The sequence below is a fragment of the Gallus gallus genome, chromosome 2 (genome assembly GCF_016699485.2).
Source record: "Gallus gallus isolate bGalGal1 chromosome 2, bGalGal1.mat.broiler.GRCg7b, whole genome shotgun sequence".
Lineage (NCBI taxonomy): Eukaryota > Metazoa > Chordata > Aves > Galliformes > Phasianidae > Gallus > Gallus gallus.
The window spans coordinates 120676987-120699729 of NC_052533.1; the positions used below are offsets into that span (position 1 = coordinate 120676987).

General features: G+C 42.8%; 1 protein-coding gene and 1 long non-coding RNA gene across 10 annotated transcripts in view; one reads left to right on the forward strand and one right to left on the reverse strand.

Annotated features, from left to right (window-relative positions):
- Positions 1-1312: 1312 nt before the first annotated feature.
- Positions 1313-22743, reverse strand: part of ZNF704 (zinc finger protein 704) — a 92251-nt gene continuing 70820 nt past the window's right edge. For 6 of the 9 annotated variants that reach the window (XM_046937993.1, XM_015282859.4, XM_046937992.1 and 3 more), the window contains 3 exons: positions 21804-21908; positions 18131-18225; positions 1313-16439 (listed from right to left, as the gene is read on the reverse strand). In XM_046937993.1, the coding sequence (XP_046793949.1) occupies positions 16328-16439; positions 18131-18225; positions 21804-21908 (312 nt within the window). In that variant the 3' untranslated portion in view covers positions 1313-16327. Of the gene's footprint in view, positions 16440-17349; positions 17503-18130; positions 18226-21803; positions 21909-22743 lie in introns of those variants that run through there. The other 3 variants (XR_005857482.2, XM_040695799.2, XM_025148016.3) reach the window with 3 other exon arrangements.
- LOC121109989 lies at positions 9972-21808 on the forward strand. Its single transcript, XR_005857483.2, has 3 exons — positions 9972-18395; positions 20311-20502; positions 20587-21808. It is a non-coding gene; the product is annotated as an uncharacterized LOC121109989 (long non-coding RNA).

Below are 22743 nucleotides of genomic sequence, written 5' to 3' on the forward strand. Positions count from 1 at the left end.
GAAGGTATGAAATACTTCTAAACAAATGCACGTGAGGTAGTCACTTATTTATTAAAGCTGTCTGGAATTAGCTCAAAAAGGGCCACAGCCTGTGAGGAAGTGGAAAGAGTGAAGGTATTCAACCTTACACTAAACTGAAATAGCTTTTCTTTAATGCTTCTGCTTTGTACAGAATTACAAAGCATGTCATTTGCATAAAGCTAGCTGTTGTGGTCGGTGTGCCTGTCTTCAGAAACATCAATCACAGCAGAGATTATTATCTCTTAGAGTGGCATTTAATTAGTGGGATTTAATCTGAAATAGCACTAACCGCTTCCTTGCTAATTATGACTTCAAAATCCTTTTTATTTCTGGAGGAGCTGGCTGTGGAATCACCTAGTCACAGGTCTCCCATGGTGCAGGTTGGACAGCTCTGGGTACCTCCCTGGCAGGAGGCATCTCCAAAGCTGATGGACTGCTCCAGCAGAAGCCCCCAAGGAGCAGCTCTCCCAGCAGCTGAGGGGGGGCCATTCAGACTATCCCAACTGGCAGCGGTAGGCAGCAGGATGGAGGCCCTTCTCTGAGCTGTTCTAACTGCCTTGGAGAACAGGTGGGCTCAGAGATCTTCCTTACGAGAGACGGACAGCTGCTCATCCATGTGTGTGGTGAGGTGTCGCTGGAAGAGAGAAAAATATGAACCAAAGTGTGATTAAACCACTCATTAAGTTTAATAGCCCTGCTAGTTATATTGGAGTTGGCTTTGCCAGCAGAGGGGAGGAATGCATTGGGAAAATTTAAATGTGACCTAACAAAGCTAGTAGGGGAGTTGAGAGTTTGGACAGAAACAGTATTAATTTATACCCTTTTTTGGGAACGTCCAAGTTGGAACTCGCAAGTTGGAAGCTGTAGCTTCATTAGGTTTGCCATGAGAAAGAAGGCTAATCCTGAAGCTTTGGCTGTCAGCAATGTTTCTTGGTGTACACGGGGAGGCTATGCCCCCACTGCTAGGCAAGGACAGGGCAGGAAAAGGTGCTTGTAGCATAGTACATCAGGAGGACCAGTTCTATAGCATAAGCCCATAAATGGCAAAGAGTAGTTACCTGCTGAAGGCTGAACTTAACTGTCAGCAGGCCCAAATGTAAAATTTGAAGTCCACATTCCTATCCTGTATGTCTTAGATCATGTGTATTAGTATCTGCCTTCTGATCGATGGGAGAGGAGTCAGTGCTGTTTGTAATGAAGTCCATGCAAAGGCTGTCATGGACTTGAGTTGGCCCTTGGTTGGTACGCTGGTGTTCGTGGCTGTAAAGGAACTGAGAGTCACATAAACAAGTTGCAGAAGTTATACATATGGGTTTTATTACATGAATAACTTGACATACTCCTCAGTAGTCGGTTACAAGTGCATTTAATTAATGTTTTGTGGACATCATAACAGTCGGAATATTTCAGCTGAACAGTCAGTATTTGGCTGAAGTCAAGCCAGTGCAATTCATGACATAACCATAAACAGGAAATTACAGGTCTACAATGAGGTTAGACTAGATAGATAGCAACAGCATATTTATTGTCACATCAAAGCATTACAAAGTATGAAAGCCCAATATTTCAACTATCTCTAAAATGGTATTTGTACAAACCTGTTGTAGATACCTAGATGTAAGGATTCATCACATCGGTAATGCATCACGTCTTTCTCTATTTTTGGAAGTTATTTCAATATCCAAAACTATTTGGGGCAACAAGAAGAAATGTAAACATCTGATGGTCCTTTGAAAGTCCGTTCTGAGAAAATACATTGTGTGCCACAGGAAAAGTGCATCCCTAACCGGTGTGTCTGCTATGGCCAGTTTGACTCTCAGATTCACATCATAGCACCACGGATTTATCCATTTCTGCAGTAAAAAGTTAGAAAATCTTTGTATTGACTCAGAAAAGAGAAAACAAAGTCAAAAGATTTTTTTTTCTTCTTCTTTCTTTAGAGGAACAGCAGTTAAATAAAAAACCCACCCAACATTTAAACAGTTACCTCTTATGTACAAAGGAACCAAGAGCTAGCAAAGCGCATAGCCGCTGAACAGTCTTTATTATTTTTTTCTTCAGGTTCAGGTACCTGAACATAGGAATTTATTTACAGGTGGACAGCTGTCCACAGAAGTAATAATCAGAATGCTTCTATTTGGCTAAAAGTTGTATAAAAAAACACACTTTTTTTTTTTTTTTTTCAAATACTTTCCAAATATATATATATATATATTAAAAGTATTCAGTATTTCCATTAGTGCCAGAGTTGGAAGCTCTTTCTCATTTAAAAAGTTACCTTTGTGATCGTAAGTGATGCCAAAGCCCGAGCACTGCGCTCAGGGTTCTGAGCTGAGGGACTGCAGCCGGAGCCACGGCAGACCTGCAGGACATCACGGGTTGCAGAGAGATGCAGCAGTGTCCTTCTGTTGCTGTTACAGGCCACGTCCTGGTAGGAGGATGTGCCAGCTCCACAGAGCCCCCCCCCTGCACACTGAGCACCCCACAGCTCCACATACCCCTCCTGGGGGCAGCTCCTCTGCTGGTGTACATGCTACAGCCATGGGAGCTGTGGCTGCTGAGAACCCACATTTGCATCATGTCACTGGGTTCTCTGCATCACATCGCAGGGGCCCTGGTAAGGAATATGCTTTGCTATTAAAATAGCACTGCATTTATTTTTATTTTTATTTTTTAAAGAAGGACAGTGTTTAAACCAAACCAAAATCCCAAATCCTCCAAAGTTCTGGAAATATTTTGTATGCAGACAGCTGGGATGGTCAGGTAGCTCAATAAATGGGGAAGCATCATTTCCATGCTAATTCTTGTAAAGAATACAAAATGAAGGGCCGAAGCCCATCAAATACAAATACATACTGCAAAAATACTTCTCAATCAAGCATAACCTAAATGAATGCACATCTCTGGATAGATAAAAATACCACTGCTGCCATACTAGTATCAAATATTTGAATAGGTTGCATATAAAGAAGAGAGAAAGATTTGATTTAGTCCACTCTTGCTTTTACTTTAAAGCAAGGATCTTTTCTTTCTTTCTATTTATTTTTTTTATTTTTTTGGTCTTTCTTCCTGCAAGATAAGCCATATGAAACACACTTAGGTCACTGACCAGACCGGGCTGATGAATATTACAGCAACAACCTGAAATGTAAGCAATAACATTGCATGCAGCACCTTTTGCCTTCATTACAACAGCTACTAGAACGAGACCTCCATTTTTCACCTCTCCTAATTCCTTCTAGCAGGGATATGCTCAGAACAGGGCCTGACCCTTCCTCTCCTGAAGCCCCACCAGTGCTCACCGTGAAGAACTGCATGCTGTGAGTGCTGCCAGGCATCTGCAGCCAAAGGAGGCTCCTGTGTACCACGGAGAGGTAAGGGCAGACCTGGGGCTGTGGTGGCCAGAAAGGCTCTCACAAGGAGACAGTGAGGGCTGTAAACCCAGTCTGCAGTGACCTCCTCCTTGGCATAGCTTCTTCCAGCACTGCTGCACACTCCCACTGACCCCGTGTGAGGCAGTAGCTGCTAGTCCTGCTCTGCTGCCCAATTGTGAAAGAAGTGCTGGAGCTGGAGCAGCAGCTGCAGCCCTCTGCTCAACCATGCTGGGCCCAACCTGGTCTCATTCGCGTGTTCCTGCTTCAGCCATGGCCCTGCTCACTGCTCGTTGGGCCCTGCAGCTCCCCCACCACACATCTTGCCTTTGTAAAGCACAGAAGCAAGACAGGAGAGAATTACATGCTAAAAAAGATGAGGAGCACCTTCATCTCCTGGAGTTTGGGAGTTACTAACATTGAGGAAGAGGTTAGATTTAACCACTTAGAGATACAGTTTGCAGCTGGATGAAAATGCATAGTTTATACATATACATTCATTTACATAGATCAAAGGAAGTCTCTATGCTATGTAGTTTAATCACCACCTGCCTTCAACAGAAATGCAATCTGACAAAGCTACAGGAGGGCAATTAAGCACGCATCTTGTGGGTTGATGGGAACTTGGTGGTATTTCCCAAACAAAGCTGTTTCTTTTTCTCGTTGCCTTATTTTGAGATGCTTTTAAGTAGTTTTTCATTCAAAGACTGCTGTTTCTTCAAAAAAATGTGTAACGTAACTGGGAATTGTGAGAGATTCCAGTTCAGTTGTGGCCATCTGAGTACCAGTGTGCCCTGCTCCGAGGTGTGTGGACAAACATAGCCCTAAGAGACAAGCAAGCAGAACAACAGCAACCTGTTTGTAAATACAGCAATGAACTAGATTAAAAAGTGATTCCTTTGAAACACTGAAATTCCCGTTCAGTAGCAAGTAGTGCTTTGATGCTTTTTTTGGCAATAGCTAATATTTTGAATTTGCTCACAGCTTTGATTTCACACTTTGGAACCGAGCTGCTCCCCGTGAGGAATGTCTGTTGTCCTGAGCATCCCTGAACACACAACAGTGATAGAATGGGTGGGATGGACCTAAAAACAAGCAGGAAACCTGGGTTTAAATGATCTCGTTTAATCTTGTTTTCCATTTGTCCTTTTCCCTCTTTTTTCTTTCTTTCAGAAGAAAAATTGCTTTCTCACTAAATCAGGGAGCTGTGCAACAGAACATAATTTTAACAAAGACTTTTACTAATCAGAATGGTCTGAAAATAGTTATTGACTTTGTTCATGATTCCTCACGTTCATGTTTCTTCATGTTCCTAGTTTTTACTTTAAAAAAAGTTATGGGATGACTTAGATCCTTACTTGAACTGATCATTCAGTTGGGAATGGAAAAGCAAGAAGATTTTTTTCCATCCAAATACTGAATTTTAAAAGGAGGATGAGATTTCTTCCTTCTAAAACCCAGTGACCAGAAACAAACTGTTCATTTCCTGAATTATCCAAATAATTTGAGAAGAAATTATTACTTGCTCTATTTAGAAGAAGTTACTCTGTCAAATGCAAGTTTAGTGCATTAACAAACTCAGGAGCCAGTGCTTAGCAAACTAAATACTTTCAGTAGTATTCTTTCACGTTTCACATGAAAGCACATGCTTTTAATACTTAATCTCAGTTATTTTCATAGATTTTAAGCCACTAATATGCTCACTGCTAATTTCACAAATGCTTTAAGAAAAATAATCAAAACACTCGAGTGTCATCACTTGTACAAAGGATGACTGCCTACGTATCTGAAGTCTGTTGGAAGTGCTCTTGATTCAGCATGCAAAATCAACTCAGATGTGGACCCTAAGACTTTAAATCCTTTTTTTTTTTTTTTTTTGCATGGAAAGTAACAGCAAAATTCTGGAGAGCCCAAGACTGTACATTTTTCACCTAACACCTGTGGCAGTGCAAAGGCATTTGGATGAGTCATGGCCGGGCTCCTATGATTCCTGCACTTTTCTCCTGCCGCCAGTGCAACAAGAAGACAGAGAGGAAGATAACAAACGTCTTCATGGTGGCATTTTGCTGTTCTGGGAAGGGTTTCAGCTTAAGAAACAGAGTCTGCTGGCTGTTGGGCCACGTGCAAGTGGCCAGCAGTGGAAGCACGTCACCTACATCTGTGCCTCTGCCTCAGGATGGCAGGATCAAATGAGATTGCCAGTATCAGCTACTTGTAAAAGTCTCCTCTCTCTTTTCAACTTTCCTTTAAACACATGCAGGAACACAGAAAGCAGCTGGGCAGCAGAGCTGTGTGTGCTGCCTGAAGAACCACCGTCCGTCAGAGCCCCTTGACCCTGCTTATCTTTTGTAGGTGAAGCTGAAGCTGGGTGAAACAATAGCAAGATGATGCATTTGCAACTCAAGCTGGGACTGTCTTCACACTGTGCGGCTGAGCCATTCGCTTCCGCTGGCACCTATGGATGCAGAAATGAGAAAGCAGAGCATCTGAAGGCTCTGAAGAAGGCCAGGAACTCTGCTGCGTGGCTGACAAGGAGCTTCCACAGGGATTTCCGTCTCCCACCAAAGACTGAGAGCCTGTGTGTACAGCTAGGGAGAGTGCTTCACCGTGTGAAGGAGGAGCCATCACAGCCCCTCGTCCCCTTCACCGCTCAGCTCTGCAGGATGGGTATCGCAGGCACACACAGTACCAGCTGTGATTTGGAACAAACACAGTCTGGACAAAGTACAAATGTCTTTATCTTTCAGCATACTCCACAAAATTTCAAGGGATTCTGTGCAGGGGCAGAGAAATTGGTTTTCATTTAAAGCACTGAAATTGGCATCTAAAAATATTTATATTAACCTACATGTGGACAGTGTTAGGGTCCCATGCTTGACAACAAAATTCTGGGGAAGATGAGTTCTTCATTAGCGCACTTAGGAACAAGAAGATTGTCTTTAGGACACTGGTTCCCCAAGCTGGAGGGGATAAAGCCAGAAAAAAAACAAACAGAAACAGCATTGGCTTCTGATGGTAGGTCAGTCATACTCGCGTGAGTGCAGCCCCGCAGAGCCAAGGGCCATCTCAGGCTCATATCAATTGAACTAATACAAGTCTTTCATATAAGCAAATCCAACGGCTCGAGCTTTGTCTCCTGTTTATCCATACTCCATTTATTGATACTCCAATGGATACTCATCCATAAATATATTGAATTTCCTACATAGTAAATCATTTCAGAGGCTATAATATTTCTCAGCGCTATCATTAAAAAGATTTCCAATCTAAATAGTTTATTTGCTACATTTCATGGAACTTGCATTTTTATAAAAACATCTTAGTTGCATGGTTATTTTCTAGGTAAAACTAGAGTAACAAAAAAATTATTGTTTTGTATATCAAAAATAAATGGCCCAACAAGTGACAAATATATAAAGTGCAATGCAGAGCGCATTAAAGCTCCACAAAAGTAAATTTACACTGTAAGAGAAAATGCTCTGGTTCTAACAATAAAGCAGAAAAAGAACTTCAAATTACTTTATACTCTCCAAAGCAATATTTGATAGGAATGGAAGGAAAACCAATATATGCAGGCAGGTATTTCCCTTTTGTGACTGAAAAGAGACAAAAGGATGCATGGATACTTCCTGCAAGCAGCATGTACAAGAAGTTCTGTATTCATTAACACTGGGCCACTGGGCTCTTGTTTTTCTACAGACTCATAATGTGTGCTAAGTTCACTCCTGTCTTCATCGGAAATACTTTTAAAATATAAGTAGTGGATGACTAGGAAGTATAATTGCTTTTTTTCACACAGTGTAAATAATCATAGTGCAATTGATGTTGTCTTTCTCCAAGTACGTTATGAACCCTTTCCCACCAGCATTCCCCACCACCGTCCTACTGACTCCAGAGACCAAAAATATGCAAGAGGAGATGGATCTTTCTATTTAGGAAAGTTCCACTATCAGGACAAGAAATGTATCCTGGTTCTCTGTGGCCCAGAGATGTACAGAGAGAGAGAGCACCTCCCCATCGTGCATTACCTGAAATTACCCCAAGTAACATCAGCTTGGCTCCAGGGTGTACCTGGGGTCAGGGCCGGACTGAGGTCCCCAGAGGTTGCTCTTGATGTCCCGTTACTCCTCCAGTATCTGCTTAGCAAAACCATGCCACACTTAACATATAGTCTTATGGTTTGCGGGATATAGGATTATTGATATAACTCCTGTTTTTTCTCTACAAAATCATTTTCATGTCAAAGTCAATGCTGTTTTAATGGATTAATTAATTAATTAATTATAATGGATTAATTATTCCAGGAGTTCTGAGCGAGCAGCTGCCAGTGCAGCTGTAGAGGTTTGGTGTCCAAGCCCTTGCTGAGACCACAGCTGGAGCAGGCAGGCCAGGGCCCCGTTACCGTTCCTGCCACATGAAATGCAGAGCTACCAACCCATGAAGCAGCCTTAGGCATTTTATACAGGCCTGTGCTTTCAGGAGGGATCCAAGCCAGCAAAACCGGGATAGATCTCTCCAGGCCCCAGCAGAAAGAAGAGTCTGGGGGCAAGGGCAGGAGCCCAGGCTTGGGTCCACCCAACCTGCTTTGAAATGGCAGTGCTAGGCAAAACCAGGGCAGTCCCATTTCACAATCTGAAAAGAACATTCATTCCCCTAAAGAGCACTGGGTTACCTCCCATTGGGTGGCCCAGAGGTGCATGCAGCAGCTGATGGCAGCGAGGCCACGACAGGCTGGCAGCCATTCTGGATCCTGCTCTGAGAAACCTCCTTCCCAGGCCTGGCAGTAGTGGGATGCATGGCACACTGAACACCACGTGCCAAGCAGCTCTTAAATCCACCCCTAAATGACACATCCAACCTACAGGCATTCTGGTATCACTGGAAACCCACCAAGGCCTTCTAGCAGCAGTGAGCACATCTCTAGGTACATATCTACTCCTCTCACAAAGCCTGATTGCACATTTCTCACTTCCAGCACTCAGAAGGGGACACCCACAGGTCCGTAAGTCCCAGTGCCAGTGGGAACAATCGCATGGAGGAAAATCCAATATTCCTTCTCTACAGCTGCCACTCATGGGAGCAGTCCTGGTCATTGAAGTTATCCACAGGGCTAATGGCAGCTCTCCTGAGAAAAACATGGAATGCATCAAGCTCAGCTCCTTCCAGTGCATTTTCCTCTTAATTGTGCAACAAGACGTCTTATCAGACTTGTAAATGAAATCAAGAGAGACCTCGGTGACCAATTGCTTTGGACTCATGCAAACTGCAGGATGAGACATGCGGTGTGGGACCTTGGCTACGGGACGGGTTTGTGCAAGCTTCACAAGGTGCTCTACTTAGAACAACACCTCCTGCTCTTCCTCTCCTCCTCAGACTAATTAGAAGTAATTCCTGCTAAACTGTTTGCGCGACCGGGGGGGGAAAGTGCTTTAGCATCTGAATGAGGATTGTGCTACAAGGTTTCCTCTGTGCAACCTTATTCTCCAGCCACAGGTATCAGTCACATGTAGAAAGAGCCAAGACACAAGATGCATTCTACTTTCTTTTTCTGAGCAATTTTGTTTCATGTCTTCCCTCACGGCTCAAGTCTGCTGCTGATGTCTCTCAATCTCAGCTTATCCTTTGGCCCCTTAATGGAGGAAGTCAGAAGAAAAGAACAAAGCCCTCCTGTTCAGCAGATGGAATTCTTCCAATCTTTCACAAGAAGACGGATTCTGAGAAGATGACAAGAACAGTAAGCAATGGAAAAACAGCAGCGTGTCCTTATTTTACAGCAAAAGCCTAGGATGCACCACACTGAGCACCCTCTATTCTGTGCACCTCACTATTCACCTGGAACGAGGTGAGCAGCCCTCCCATTTGGTCATTCACATTCCTTCTGTGACAGAACTACAAAGTACTCTTTCTGTACATATCTATTTGCTTGATGGACTCCCTACTCAAGACAGCACAAATCATTATCATATGGGACAGTAAAGGAAGAAATCTCTCCATTTCAAAAGGTACTTTCAAACGAACACGATTTCAAGCCAAGTACTGCTAGTGGGGGAATATCTTCACAATCAGAGCACTGACTGTGAACAAATAAAGCCTGATATTACTAGGCAAGAAATGAAGCAAAATTTACTCAGCAGAAGGCATTTTCTTGACATTACTGCAGATTTCAGACTGAATTCAGGTTAAACTATTTTTGTAACCAAGGGTAGTATTTTTTTTTTTCAGTAATCCAAAATGTGCCTAGCTTTGTGAAGGTGTTTAAGCTACTTCTGGCACATAAGACAACGTACCACAATTCTATATAGCTTACAGCTTCCCCTCTTTTGGTTCTTCTGAAATCCCAAATTCTGTTTCATAACTTACAATAAAGGGTTATAAAATTATACCAACGTGATAATTTCAGAGAGGTACTAAGGTCCCCGTGCTATAGAAGCTGGTTCTACAAGAGTGCACGTTTGGCAGTGGTGTACCCACACACCACTTGTTTCCACAGTTTAGCCCTTCATAAGTATTGCACCTTACTAATAAGGCTACTATTTTCATTGCAGTAAAAGTACTGATGTTCTTTAGCACTAGAAAATTACACAGGGACAACCTCATCTGTGTCTTAAAAGCACAATATCTTCATGTTTTAGGTGAACGTCCTTATTTCCCGATGCCCTCAGAGCCCTCAGATGCCCTCAGAGTGCCTCCAGGAGCGCCATGTGCACCACAGTACACGTGGGACAACACTTTCATGCAGCTCACACACTTCTTCCTGATGTGCTCCAGTAAGTTCCCTTCCACTTGATGGAACACCTCTTACCTATCTAAGAAATGCTTTCACGTGGTAAAATATACAGTTACAACGTTTCTTTTTTCTCACATTCCCTTTGCAATGCAGAAAACCCTGTGGGCTATAATGTTAGCATGTTCTTTTTTTTTTTTTGCTTGCTGGAGTAAATTGGTAAGAAGTAGTTCAATTATAAACAAAGTACGCTTCAATCAAGCAATCATATAAACAAGAACCCTTAATATTTACAGCATGTTCTGAAAATATTTATACAAATGTATAGGTTTGTACTGTATTTAGGTTATGGTTCAAGCTCATTTCCTCCATTTTTCTCACAGCTAAAATGTCTGTTCTGTATTTGGAACTTCATAAGCGATAGTGTTAAGTGAGATCACGCTCACCAATTAGTGCTTCCTTCCAAGCTTAGTAATTCAAGTAGTGACATATTGCTCTTTAAATCTGCCTAGAATACAAAAAAGAAATAATCAAATTCTCACCCATCTTCCATTCAAATAAAGCTACATCCTGCCTTTGCAGCCTTCCTATGGTCCCTGAGGAAATCTGTGTTAACCGTATCTCTTTTTTTGTTAGCGTTCCCAAGGCATTGTGTATAAACAGTTCAGTAACTTCTGTTTATCTGCACGTTACACATTGTGTGTGAATGGCCGCAGGGTATAACACGGCAACATAAAGACTCTGAGGTCAAACATAAATTTTTGAACAGGACTGGTTTTAAATGCAAGTTAGAAAACGCGGCCTTTCCCATTTGGCAAAGATGTTAAAAATGAACATTTAAGCACATCAGAGTCCACGTCTCGCAAGGAAGCACATCAAGAATCTGGATTTAATCTCAAAACCCTACTCTGACACTGTAATATTGTGTATTGTCCAAAGGAGCTTAACAGCTGAAATCGTATTGGCATTGCTTAACTATCTCATGGGCATTTTAGATGTCTCCCATTCACACCGAAGGAGAAATATTCTCGGTGTTATGTGTTATAAAAGCAGAACACCGGCTTGTCAATGAATTGATCCATTCCCTAATATCAACAAGCATAGGACCAACAAGGATTTTATTTTCCTTGGTGCCATCAGAAGCAGACCTTGTTCTCGGGTTTTTGCTAATGCTTTACCAATTATGTTGCTGACGGTGTCAGAAATGTACGTACAGTAGCCCAAAATCTCACACTGCTGCTTTCCAGCAGCCCCCAGCCACCCGCCCACTAAGCCCTGCCAGGTGCAGGCTGAACCCACTGCTCGGTGCAGGTCGGCTCTGGTGCCATCACCCACAGGAATATGCAATAATGTGCAAACAGAAGATAAAGGTGAGACTTCACAAACGTATCCTGATTCAAATGCTTTTAAGAAAAGGAGAGCACACTCCTACAGATGACTTCTATTTAAGCAGGAACAAGCCTCTCTGCTAACCTGCTGGATCTCTACCCATGGCCAGCAATCTTTGCATTTCACGTCCGTGTTCTGAGGTGGTTTTTCAACAAATTTACAGAGGAAGGATGAAAGAAATCACGTTGCATTGCCACGCTAACAGCCGTGACTGACTGCCCTGCATCCTGAGCTGCGTGGCTCCAGCTGTTCCCAACCCACAGCACTGACAGGAAACCACAGCCTGTCCTGCGGGTGGGGATAAATGAAAACCACAGTGTTCTGGGGCAAGGAAATCCATGTCTGGGACAAGAGACAGAGCTGGAATCCGCTCTTAAACGCACGTCCTCTGAGAACTTTCTGGGAATGCTTTGCCTTCCGCTGTCTGCCTGTCTGTTATCCTAGTGAAGGGGAGAAGGAATGAAGAGAGTGATGCAGGTGACAGAGCGGTGCGAGGAATCCATGCATTGTCAGACAGCTAATGACCACAGCAGGCTACTGACGTGGGCAAAGCAAGTCGAGGGACTGGCCTTCTGCCCTGCTCACTCACACTGGCCCCATGGGTCCGGCTCATGCCATGACGGGTATTGATCACAGGCAACTGCAAAGCTGCACGTTGCTTTGTGGAAGAGTTTTTGCTCACTTTGCATCTTGTGTAACCCCTTACACTTGTGCAAGGCACTAGAGAATCAGGCACATCAGGGTGGAAACAATTGTTATGAATACGATGACTGGAGTTTGTAATGTCCAGTAGCTGCTATTTCATAGAGAAGCAGGTGGAACACAATCACATTTTCAAACTGCATTTCTTAGAATACCTCTTTTTCCAGAATTTTTGTTGTTGTTGTTGTTGTTTAGGGGTGGAATAAATGGGGACTTTTATCTCTCCTATGAGGAAAGGCTGGGGGAACTGGGTTTGTTTAGCTTGGAGAAGGTTCCAGGGAGACCTCATTCTGGCCTTCAAATATTTGAAGGGAGCGTAAAAACAGGAGGGGAAATGGCTGCTTATGAGGGTGGATAGCGACAGGACAAGGGGGAATGGTCTTAAACTGAGACAGGGGAAGTTTGGGTTAGATATTAGGAGGAAGGTTTTCACACAGAGGGTGGTGACACAATGGAACAGGTTGCCCAAGGGGGTTGTGGATGCCCCATCCCTGGAGGCATTCAAGGCCAGGCTGGATGTGGCTCTGGGCAGCCTGGTCTGGTGGTTGGTCACTTTGCCCACGGAAGGGGGTTGAAACTCAATTATCACTGTGGTCCTTTTCAACCCAGGCCATTCTATGATTCTATGATTCTATGACATGGAAGATAGCTTTGTTCAAGCAAGAAAACTAAAGAAAAGATTTGGGAGCTATGCTGCTGATAGCCACTGGGACACTGATGCGGACAGCTTCTCTAAGCAGCACCAACAGCAGTACGTGACAGTACACTGCTAACACAGATCCTTCCATCCTTACACCTCAGGGAGAGGTCCCACTCTTGCCACATGTACACACACACCCATGCACCCGCAGCACACAGACACTGTGCGAAGAGCTCTGGCTACTGCTCCTGACTTTTGGAAGGTCAGACATGGCCTATAAACTACGAACACAGAAATTACAGGACATGGTGGGTACTGATGATGAGAAATGAGCAAAGGTTTGAGCAGCCCTTCAAGGCAGTTCCTCCTTAGGAAACAAAGGATCTTACTCGTTCTGGAAGGACCGCGCAGAACTTGGACACAAAGCAGGTATCAGCAGAACAGTAAGAGAGCGCGAAACAGCACTGAAGCGATACATGGAAAAATGGAAGAAGTTGCTCCAGATGGCGCCTGGTAATGGCAGGACAGGCAGCAATCTGAGCTTGAGACCTGAAGCACTGGGGAAGGCCCCAGGCAGCACAAGGGCTGTGCCACCCCAGACCACAAGCGAGACGCAGCTCTAGGAATGCCACAGCCTAAGGATGCCAAACTCATTCAATATAAACTCTGCTGATTGCCATTGGTGTGAAAATACGGATTGTTTAACTCTGTCCTGGCAGGATTTATGGCAGATGAAGCATTTTCTGGTCTCAGCTTCTTAACAAAATCTCTCTATCACACCTGATGATTTGCAGCCCTTGTGCCTATACGTAATCTGTATGAAACGTGTACCAGAGGGCGATCTGTGCTGACAACACCCCCCATCTTCTGTGCAGAAATCTATAAAGAATAATCTTATTACAGTAATTCATAAAGTGCCCTCAGGAAAGGTGCTCACGATGCCATGACATTAAGAAAATAACATACATTCTAATACATTATTTTTACAAAATCCTCCAAAGCAAACAGGCAAAACACAAAAGGAGGGGAAGAACAAATATATAAGCAAATACTGAAGGTCTTACGATAGCCACATTAATTATGAAATGCTTTATAATCGGTCTAGCAGTGCTTGTAAAAATAGGGGCAAATTGGCAGAAGCATCTCTGAAGGACCAGGTCTTGTATGCCCTACCACAGTAATACACAAAGTGTCAGAAGATGAAATTTGGGGCTATGAATTACCAGAGGCATTTTACTAAGGAAACCGAAACAACACAACATGCAGAGAAAACCCACATTTTGCTGGGAAAAAAAAACAAATTTATAACAGTGGCTATGGATACCCAATCTTTCTCCTCCCATTTGATCCCAGATTTTATATATACATACATCTACGTGTGCATATATATAGACGCACACATACATACGTGTATATATTTCAGAGTCTATCTATGTTTTTGAGCCTATCTCCTGTTGTTTTTTTAAATGACTTACAGAACACAGTAGGCAAATAGTAAGAAATTGTGTGCACGCAAGCATATCTCGCTGCTTGTGCATGTAAATTACACAATTTGTAAACAACTGCAGAAATAGCATGCTCAAATTATGCATCTGATTGCCCAATTAACTTGTTTAAAAAGAACCCAGATGACATCCTCCAGTAGCTCCTATTATATCCTTCACCTCTCAGTACTGCTTTGCTGAATTCCTAGCGCGTGTTCTCGACGCCTGCACTGTTGTTCTGTGCTTTCACACAGGCATAAGCAGCAGTGCATGCTCAACAAAGCTATCAAGTGAACTCTGGACCACACTTTAGAAAGCTCTCCGGATAATTAAGAGTCCCTTCTCTCAGAGAGGACAAGGCAGATTAAATAATTAACAACAAAAAAATCTGGTCTGTTTTCAAATGGTATGAAGAAAAAAAGCCAGAAATGTTGGGCCTCAATGCCTCCAGTAAGAAGCAAAGTTTTGCTTTTCTTTTTTCCCCCTTAAGGTGTCTTGCTTTGTTTAACAGACAAGTGTCATTTAATGGTATACATTCATATCATAGTAAATCCTTATTTTATTTCTGCAATGAAATAATGGTCAGTTAATGGTAATTCCATATAAGTTGAGACAGAACACAGCTTCCCACATTCAGGTGTATAATTCCTAATGGACAGAGACACTGAAGTACTCAATCCTTCCAACATCTGCAAGTATAGAAACCCGTTAATCTGTTTATCAAAATGAGTTAAGAAATGAACATTTACCATACAGATGTTGTTCCTTTGCTGTAGTACTTCTTTTTCTGAGATGATGATGTGGTATTTCCTTTACCATTTTTTTTTTTTGCGCAAAATAAATTTTAGCAACTTTAATACGTAGAAAAAAAAAAAAAGCTGAGCAAACCATTATCTTAACCATCTCTCAAATAAGAGAAGAGGAAGCAAGAGCAGAACTGCTGGGCTGGATCGTGTCCCTGAACAGGTACTACATGGAATCCTAGTGCATTTCCCAGCTCTTTACAGGCCTCCTGCAGCAACACGTGTGCTGGTCCAGCCGTCGCTCCTCCCTACCAACAGGGAGAGCGGTAAGAAAAGCTACCGGACCCCCATTATATTCTTATGGGTTTCCATCAACCATCATTGCGTTTCTTCCCTCCACTCTGGCGGTGACGGATCTGCTGGTGACTTTACATTGCTGCTTTTCCTCCTCCAAAGGGTCAAAATCCAATTTGGTACGTGAGTTACTCTGTTCCACTCTGCCGGTCTGTGCCTGGTTTAAAAGCCTTCCAGGAGCAGTTTGTCCTTCTGGAAAATTCTGCCTTTTCTTTTCTCCTAGAAAGAAACAAACAAAAATCCCAACTCCTTCCCACAGCCCCTTTCCAAAAATATAATCTCATCGTGATCGTTCATATCAGGAGAATTATTTAGCAGTCTCCAGTCTTAGTTACAGCTTTTGTTGAGTAAACTGTAGCTTATATGACTCTGAAGTGTTTATTAGAAAGCTTTCAAAAAGAGATCTTCGTTTCAGGAAAAGAAAAAAATGTCCAGTTTAGCAAATACGGACGTTGGCAGCAAAGAGACTGCAATGGTTAAAAATGACCCAAAGGAGCAAATAGCTCAGAGAGTTAACAAGGAATTCACTTCTCCTTTTTTAAACGAAAAAAACCCAACACAGAAAAACACTGATAGCTGCTCCGGTGTCAATACTTCGTAAGACAGAATTTTGTTGTGTGTTCTTGGTTTTGCTTTTTATTTTTTATTTATTTTTTTGCTCTATTGCTCCACACAGGTTTTAATTAGTGCTTCTCCTTGGCTACAAGTGCTTCACTTGGAAATACAAAGCTCTCTTTGTAAAAAAAAAAACAACCCAACAAATCAAAAAACAAATAAGAAAACAAAAACCCCAACACCACATCACTGGAGGGAAACGGGAAGTGATACAGTGCAGGTGTAGCAATCTGGTCCTGTCGTTGTCCTCCCCCATCCCTAAATCCTCTGCATAACTTTGCTCTTCAGTCGATGAACCTTTGGCAGGCCTTCTTCCACCGGCAAGCAGTGCACCACATATCTCTGTTCTCCATCCCATAGACCTTCCGACACTTCTTCCCCTCCCCTCTTGGCTTCCTGTCAGAGAGAAAGGGAAGCTCATGAACACCACACTTTTGCAGCCTGGCCTTACCTCCCCAGGTCAGGACAACGAGTTCAGCGGCGTGCAGATGGTTGAGAATGCCCCAGTTTCTAAGAGACTGCGGTGTGCCTGGGAGCTGACCAAGAGCGATGAAGCGAGCAGATGCATGGCAAGGCTGAAGTCTTCGCAGCAGCTGCTGAGCCTGCTCCCCTCTTCCAAGGCTGGTGCACGGCCCATACTTGAGCCAGGCTCAGCCTGATCTAGATTTGTGTTACTTCAGCCACACGCAGTGCCCACGGTATAATGGACAACCACAGCTATCCCGCAGCACAGCCAGGCTCACATCGCACACAAGTGCTCTCAGCTGTAGCGCTGCGCTACAAATATGCTGCACAGAGCAGAGCAGCAGACCTTGACTGCAAGCATGCAGCAGATATGCAAAAGAGGGGAAGAGCTGCCAGCTCCTAAGTTTGTACATCCTTCCTGCGTGGTTTGCTGAGCTCACAGACTGAACAACATCCAGGCAATTAAAAACAAGTTTCAGCCCTCAGCTGCAACGTGCTCACGTGTGCTCTTTTCCTCCCTGAAGCCAGCAAGGCAGGCAGTGCCTGCTTTTAAAGCCACTGTGATTGCCATGTACTCCATCCTACCACCATACTTAGAGCTCACAAGAGAAGTGCAGAAAATGGTTAAGGTGACTGTTAAGGAACCTCTACTCAACACGTAGCAAACTTGAGGGGCAATGCTACAAGGTGCGACCCAATGCTCATTACAGCAGTGCTGCCAGACCTGGAGCCCTTAAATCAAGTGAGTGTACAGGCACAACTGCTTAATACCTGCATGAGATACTGCATGGCACGCAGGAGCTGCCTTGTGATTATTCTCTTGCATATATATGCATTTTTTGATTACTGACAATGGGCACAGTCCACAAATTGGGAACACCCCGAGTTCCATTTGTAGCACATGCAATGATCCGAGAGTCACACTGAAATCGGAAAGCATAAAATCTTCCTTGTGCTTTCTGTTGTCTTTTTAGGGTTCAGTCACCTTTTAGGACTGTGAGAAACAAAGAGTTTCTTTACTACAAGAAATCCAGCATTGCAGTTTGATTTTTTAACACAACTTTTTGAACTTTTTATTCAAAGCAGACTCCATTCCATCATTAATGGAAGTGACTGCAGCTCCCATTTAGGAAGATAAGGCACAAAGCTTCGCTCCATCTAATTTACTGTAAGATACATTTTTACTCATCTGACTGGAGTCAAACACCACACTGGATGTATGGAGATGAACTCACCAGACAGCCCAGCATTTCAGAGAAAAAAGCAACGAAGTTCAAGATGCTTCAACTGGAACAGTGGATCTGCATACCACTGCTTTACAGGGGAGTTTAGATGTGCATGTGAACTCCAGATCTACCTGGCGTAAGGCCTGCAGTTCTCCCTCACAGTCTGTGCCCTTTTCATTCCTCAACAACTCATTCTTCCCCAGAACTTTACTTTCGGTGCTAATGAAAAGCATAGATGGGTTATCCTGAAATATCCCAGTAAGAAGCTGCCTGACAACTGCAAGCACAGTTGGTGCTGTAGTTCTTCTGTTTCTGTGGCCACCAACATCTTATTTACTAAACACCCCCCAGGGTCTGAAGCTGCTGGTCTGTCTGCAGGAGCCAATGGTCCCATACCTCAATCCAAACGCTACTCTGGGTGGTGATGACAGAACTGTGTGGGACTGCTTCTGCTCTCCACTCCCGGCAGGACGATTGTGAGTTGGTGAGACCTGTCAGTACAGACAAAAAGGTCACTTATGAACTGCATGCAGACATGAATGCAATAAAAACACACCTTTAAATCTATGGCAACCAAACTGCTGCCATATGTCACAAGTACATAGAACTGCTTCCAGAAGAAGTAATTTGTGACACACAGCGGCTGACGTACCAAGGAGAGGTCAGTATATAGCATACAAACACAAATAATTTAAAGTTCTGAAGAAGTTGGAGGTATAAATATGTACATGCTATCAGCTCCACGTTGCTTTTCTGTAGGTCTAGTCACGCAAGCAGAGTAAACTAGAGTACAGAGCAGCATCACTTCAGGTTTGGGGAAATACAGCAAATGCTCTCTCCAGTTTAACCAGATAAAATAACTACAAAAGCAGACCTCAGCCTGTGTCAGATGAATACCAATAACCCCCTGTGAGATAGATGAAGGGATTTTGCACATTGCTCTGGCCTGTGACTTTGCATTGTTTGTGAAGGGACAGCCTGAGAGAAGGGATTTTGCTGCAGGGCAGTTACAATGCAGCCCCCCAGGTTTCAATGGGAGTGCAAGTCCTGATCAAGGCTGCTAACAAGCTGCACTGAATTAAGTCCTTTACTCTGCACTGTAAACGTTCTTGGCTCAACAGCCCTCTTGGCTCCCACAACAGACTCATCCCATCCCCACACTGCTGATAACATGAAAGAATTTGTAGCCTACATACTTTTGTAAATTCATACCTCACTTTTTACTTCTCAGTGGTCTGTCACCAGCCAAAAAGGTAGCCCAAAGCTATTTCAGAAAACTGCCTGTAACTATTATGGGTAAGACAGAAAATAATGGCTTGGAATTAGTCTCCCTTGCTAGCTCCCTTGGAACTAGCCTAGTTGGAATTAGTTCCCTTGCTTGTTGTGGACATGCACCTAACCTCAGGGGCCAAATACATACAGAAAGGCATGCATAGTGCTCAGAGCAAAGCATGTGTTACGTTGGCTCTGTCACACAGGCTGGTTGTACATAAGTCTTGTGTAAGGCAGAGAAGCTTCACTATATGACTAGAGCTTTCCTAAAGGAGTTGCACTCACTGCAAGGGTGAGAACTAACACAGCCCTACTTTTATAAGGCAATATCTCATTTACTTAAAAAAGCACAAGCAAAATGCAACTTTCATTTAATATGCAGTTATTTAGCATCACTTTGCATTTACATCTGCACTTAGCACACATCATTTCCCACTGCAGGCAAGCCTTTCATTCTTAAGTGACCTCACTGCTGACAGAATATTCAAGCGTGTGCGAACTTAAAAGGTTGGGCTGGTTGGTTTTTTTTGGCTAGAAGCCCTATGACTATTACAAGGGCTGCTCCAAAAGAAATGCCTCTTATTTTATTATGTTTGCCCCCAGTGTCAGAGGCGAATATCTGCGGTATGGCAGCAGAGGGGCACACTGACAAAATGGCGGCTGACGTGGAAGCGCATACCAAGCAAAGATGTGGGATTGAATTCCTCCACGTGAAAAAAACTGACATCCACTGACATTCACTGATGCTTACTGAATGTTTATGGAGACCAAACAGTGGATGTGAGCACAGTGAGGCAGCAAGTGTTGTGTTTCTGCAGTGGTGACAGTGGATCACCTCCACTGGTGCAGAGTTTTACAAGTGAGGCATGCAGGCTCTTGTTCACAGCTGGCAAAAATGTACAGCTAATGGTAGTGACTGCGTTGAAAAACAGTGTTTTGTAGCTGGGAACGTTCTCTGCCGAACAGTGTTATTGTGCTCTTTGTATCTGTTGGAGTTTCCATGGAAGTAAATAGGAGGCATTACTACGACCTACGTAGCAGACACATAAAAATCAGTTCATATGGTTCCCAGAGCGCTTTACTATTCTGCTATCATCAACACTTCCCAAGGTTTTTGCACTGGGATTATTTTTGAATTGTACCTACATCATTGGCATCTTCACACAATTCTCTGAGAGTGATTTGGCATCTCTTAAATTCCCTTGAGATGTGTCAGCTCTAAAGCTAGAGTTCAACGCTGTTGCTTGAGCAAGTAAACTCAACACACACGTCTAATCCTGTCCTCTTATGTGTCTGATTTACAGTGTGGATAATTGCACTTTTAGACTCCCAACACTACTGGCACCAATTTCTGCTACTCCACAGAAGGAGCCAGCTTCGTAATTGCTCTGTATCAACCCCATTGTTGTGAAATCAAATACTCGAGGAACCTCACAGATAGCGCGCTCTGTCAAGGCGCTCTTGTTCAAATTGCTGACAGCATGATGTCTTTCACTGTGAGTTGCTCCTTGATAGAACTTAATAAATATTCATTGGCAGAGCACAGCGTAATTGATTCAGCCACTTTCATTTTTTATCAGACCTGCAGGATACCACAGTCTGAGAAAATCTCCAAGATTTGCCAAAGGTTGACGTTAAGAAGCTTTGGAGATTCACTTGGTGAAGAAAAGGGAGGGAAATAGCATCTGTTATCACCATGTCTAATATTCACTGGCGGTAGGAAAAAAAGCTATATGGTTCTTTAAATGAGCAATGTGTGTTATGCAATACATTGTAAAAATTCAGAAAGCACAATATTAAATGAAACAATATCAGATGAAGTGAGTTTATGATTAGGGGATCTTAATTTATAACGAAAAATACTTTCCAATAAAAATTACAATAAATTTTATGTATATTTATTTCCCCTTGTTACATAAAAGATCTTCCATTACTTGAAGGCAGCGATTATGTTTATTCTTAGCACTCACCATGCTAGGCAGTGGACACCTAATCCCTCTGAAGCTTTCACTAAGGTTTTTACTTCCCCCTTCAGCATCCACACCTATACTGCCTTACATTTAGCACTACTGGAAACCTGTGTTTCAGCAAACAGCCAAGTTCTGCAGTTCTGTAAGAAAATACGGCCTCATACATTATCTATTTGTAGAAAGGGCCAGAGTTGACTGCATCTAATCCTTCATTAAAAAGTTGTCGCACTGCAACACGTATTCATATTAAAAATAATATAAAAAGTATTTAATGTATTACATGCATCTTTTGTGCAAAATTACAGAATTTTCTGCTGTCAGTAGAGGCCGCATCCCTGTAGCCTATTGGGGTCACACTTCATACCTTATTTTTCCTTTCTGCTGCCTTTCAACTATACTTCGTCTTCAGAGTCCATTTAGATAACAGCCCTATTGCTTGATTCCAATTACCCTGTTAACATAACCACTGCCTTGTTAATTTTCTCTCTAGCCTCATAAGCAATCTCTTAGTGGCAGAAAAACAAGCATGTAGTGACGGGTTCTGCACCTACCAGAAAATCCTTCTGTAAGCAGGGATTTTAAAAAACATACTATCAATTCAGTTCTCTGCTTGTAGTCACCAAGACAAAAAAAAAAAAAAAAGACAAAAATCACTGTATTGCATTTAAGGGAATTGCAAGAGGGTACAATCAGTCAAGCGAGCAAACTGGGGCATAATTTAACTTGTTTCTGTTCTGTACCTGTCAAAATTCCTACTGTTATGAGACACTGTGAAAACACACTAAAAACTTTTTTTCCCTTCTTTTTTTTTTTTGTCATTCACTTACTGGAATGCCAGTGAAGGTAACTGGAGGCGACTGCCAAGAGATGCTAAAGCTACTGCCATTGGGAGTGAATTTTGTTGACCCTGGAATGTTCACCGGAGGAGTGGCCTGTTTGAAAAGAAAATATTATTCCAGTAAAAGAACCATTCATTTTCCAAAGCATGTCAAGGGATCTTTTACTCCTCCAAACTGTGAATCTGCAAGAGAGTTTCAGAGGTGGAAAAAACCTTCACAGTGCTGACAGTGACAAGCATTTTACCCTGATGCTGAGAAGGATAATCACAGATAAGCCAGTAAGGAACATGTTTGTATACTACTGTTGTTAAAACCGTGTTTGGAGGAAGATGATAGCTCTCACAAGAATCCATGCAAAACCTTTAAAACCTGAGTCTGGTAGAAAAAACATGAACTCGAGTACCATATTAAAAGAACAACCCTGTTTTAATAATGCCAGCTGGCAGCAAAAAGATACTACAGATGATTAACCCACCCACAGTGATAAACAAGGAAGTATATAAACTGGTGGCTGCAGGTTAAAGTAACTGAAGATTGGATGGAGAGGATTTTTGGACAACAGCATTAACAGTAAGAGTTGGCCATTTTTCATTCATCAGACGAATGTTCCTATGACTCATCCTAATTGGAACAGTTGCTCTTATTAAAAACAAGAAGCTTGGGATTCAATGACAGCTCAAGCTAAAGCAAATATCTGAAGGACGCTTACAGTACTAAGAACTTATCTTCCTTCCATCTGGGTTGTAACACCCAGTAATACCCTGAGTTGCAATCCTCAACGAGCTCAGCTTAGGACTGTTCGGTATTTCTCATCTTACGTCTTCCCTCAGTTTTTCTCACTTGGCTTTGTGTCCCCTGGAATTCCTTTCCTCCATCATTTTGTATCCCTGTTCACTTGACAGAGTCAGGAAATTTGTAACCTCACATT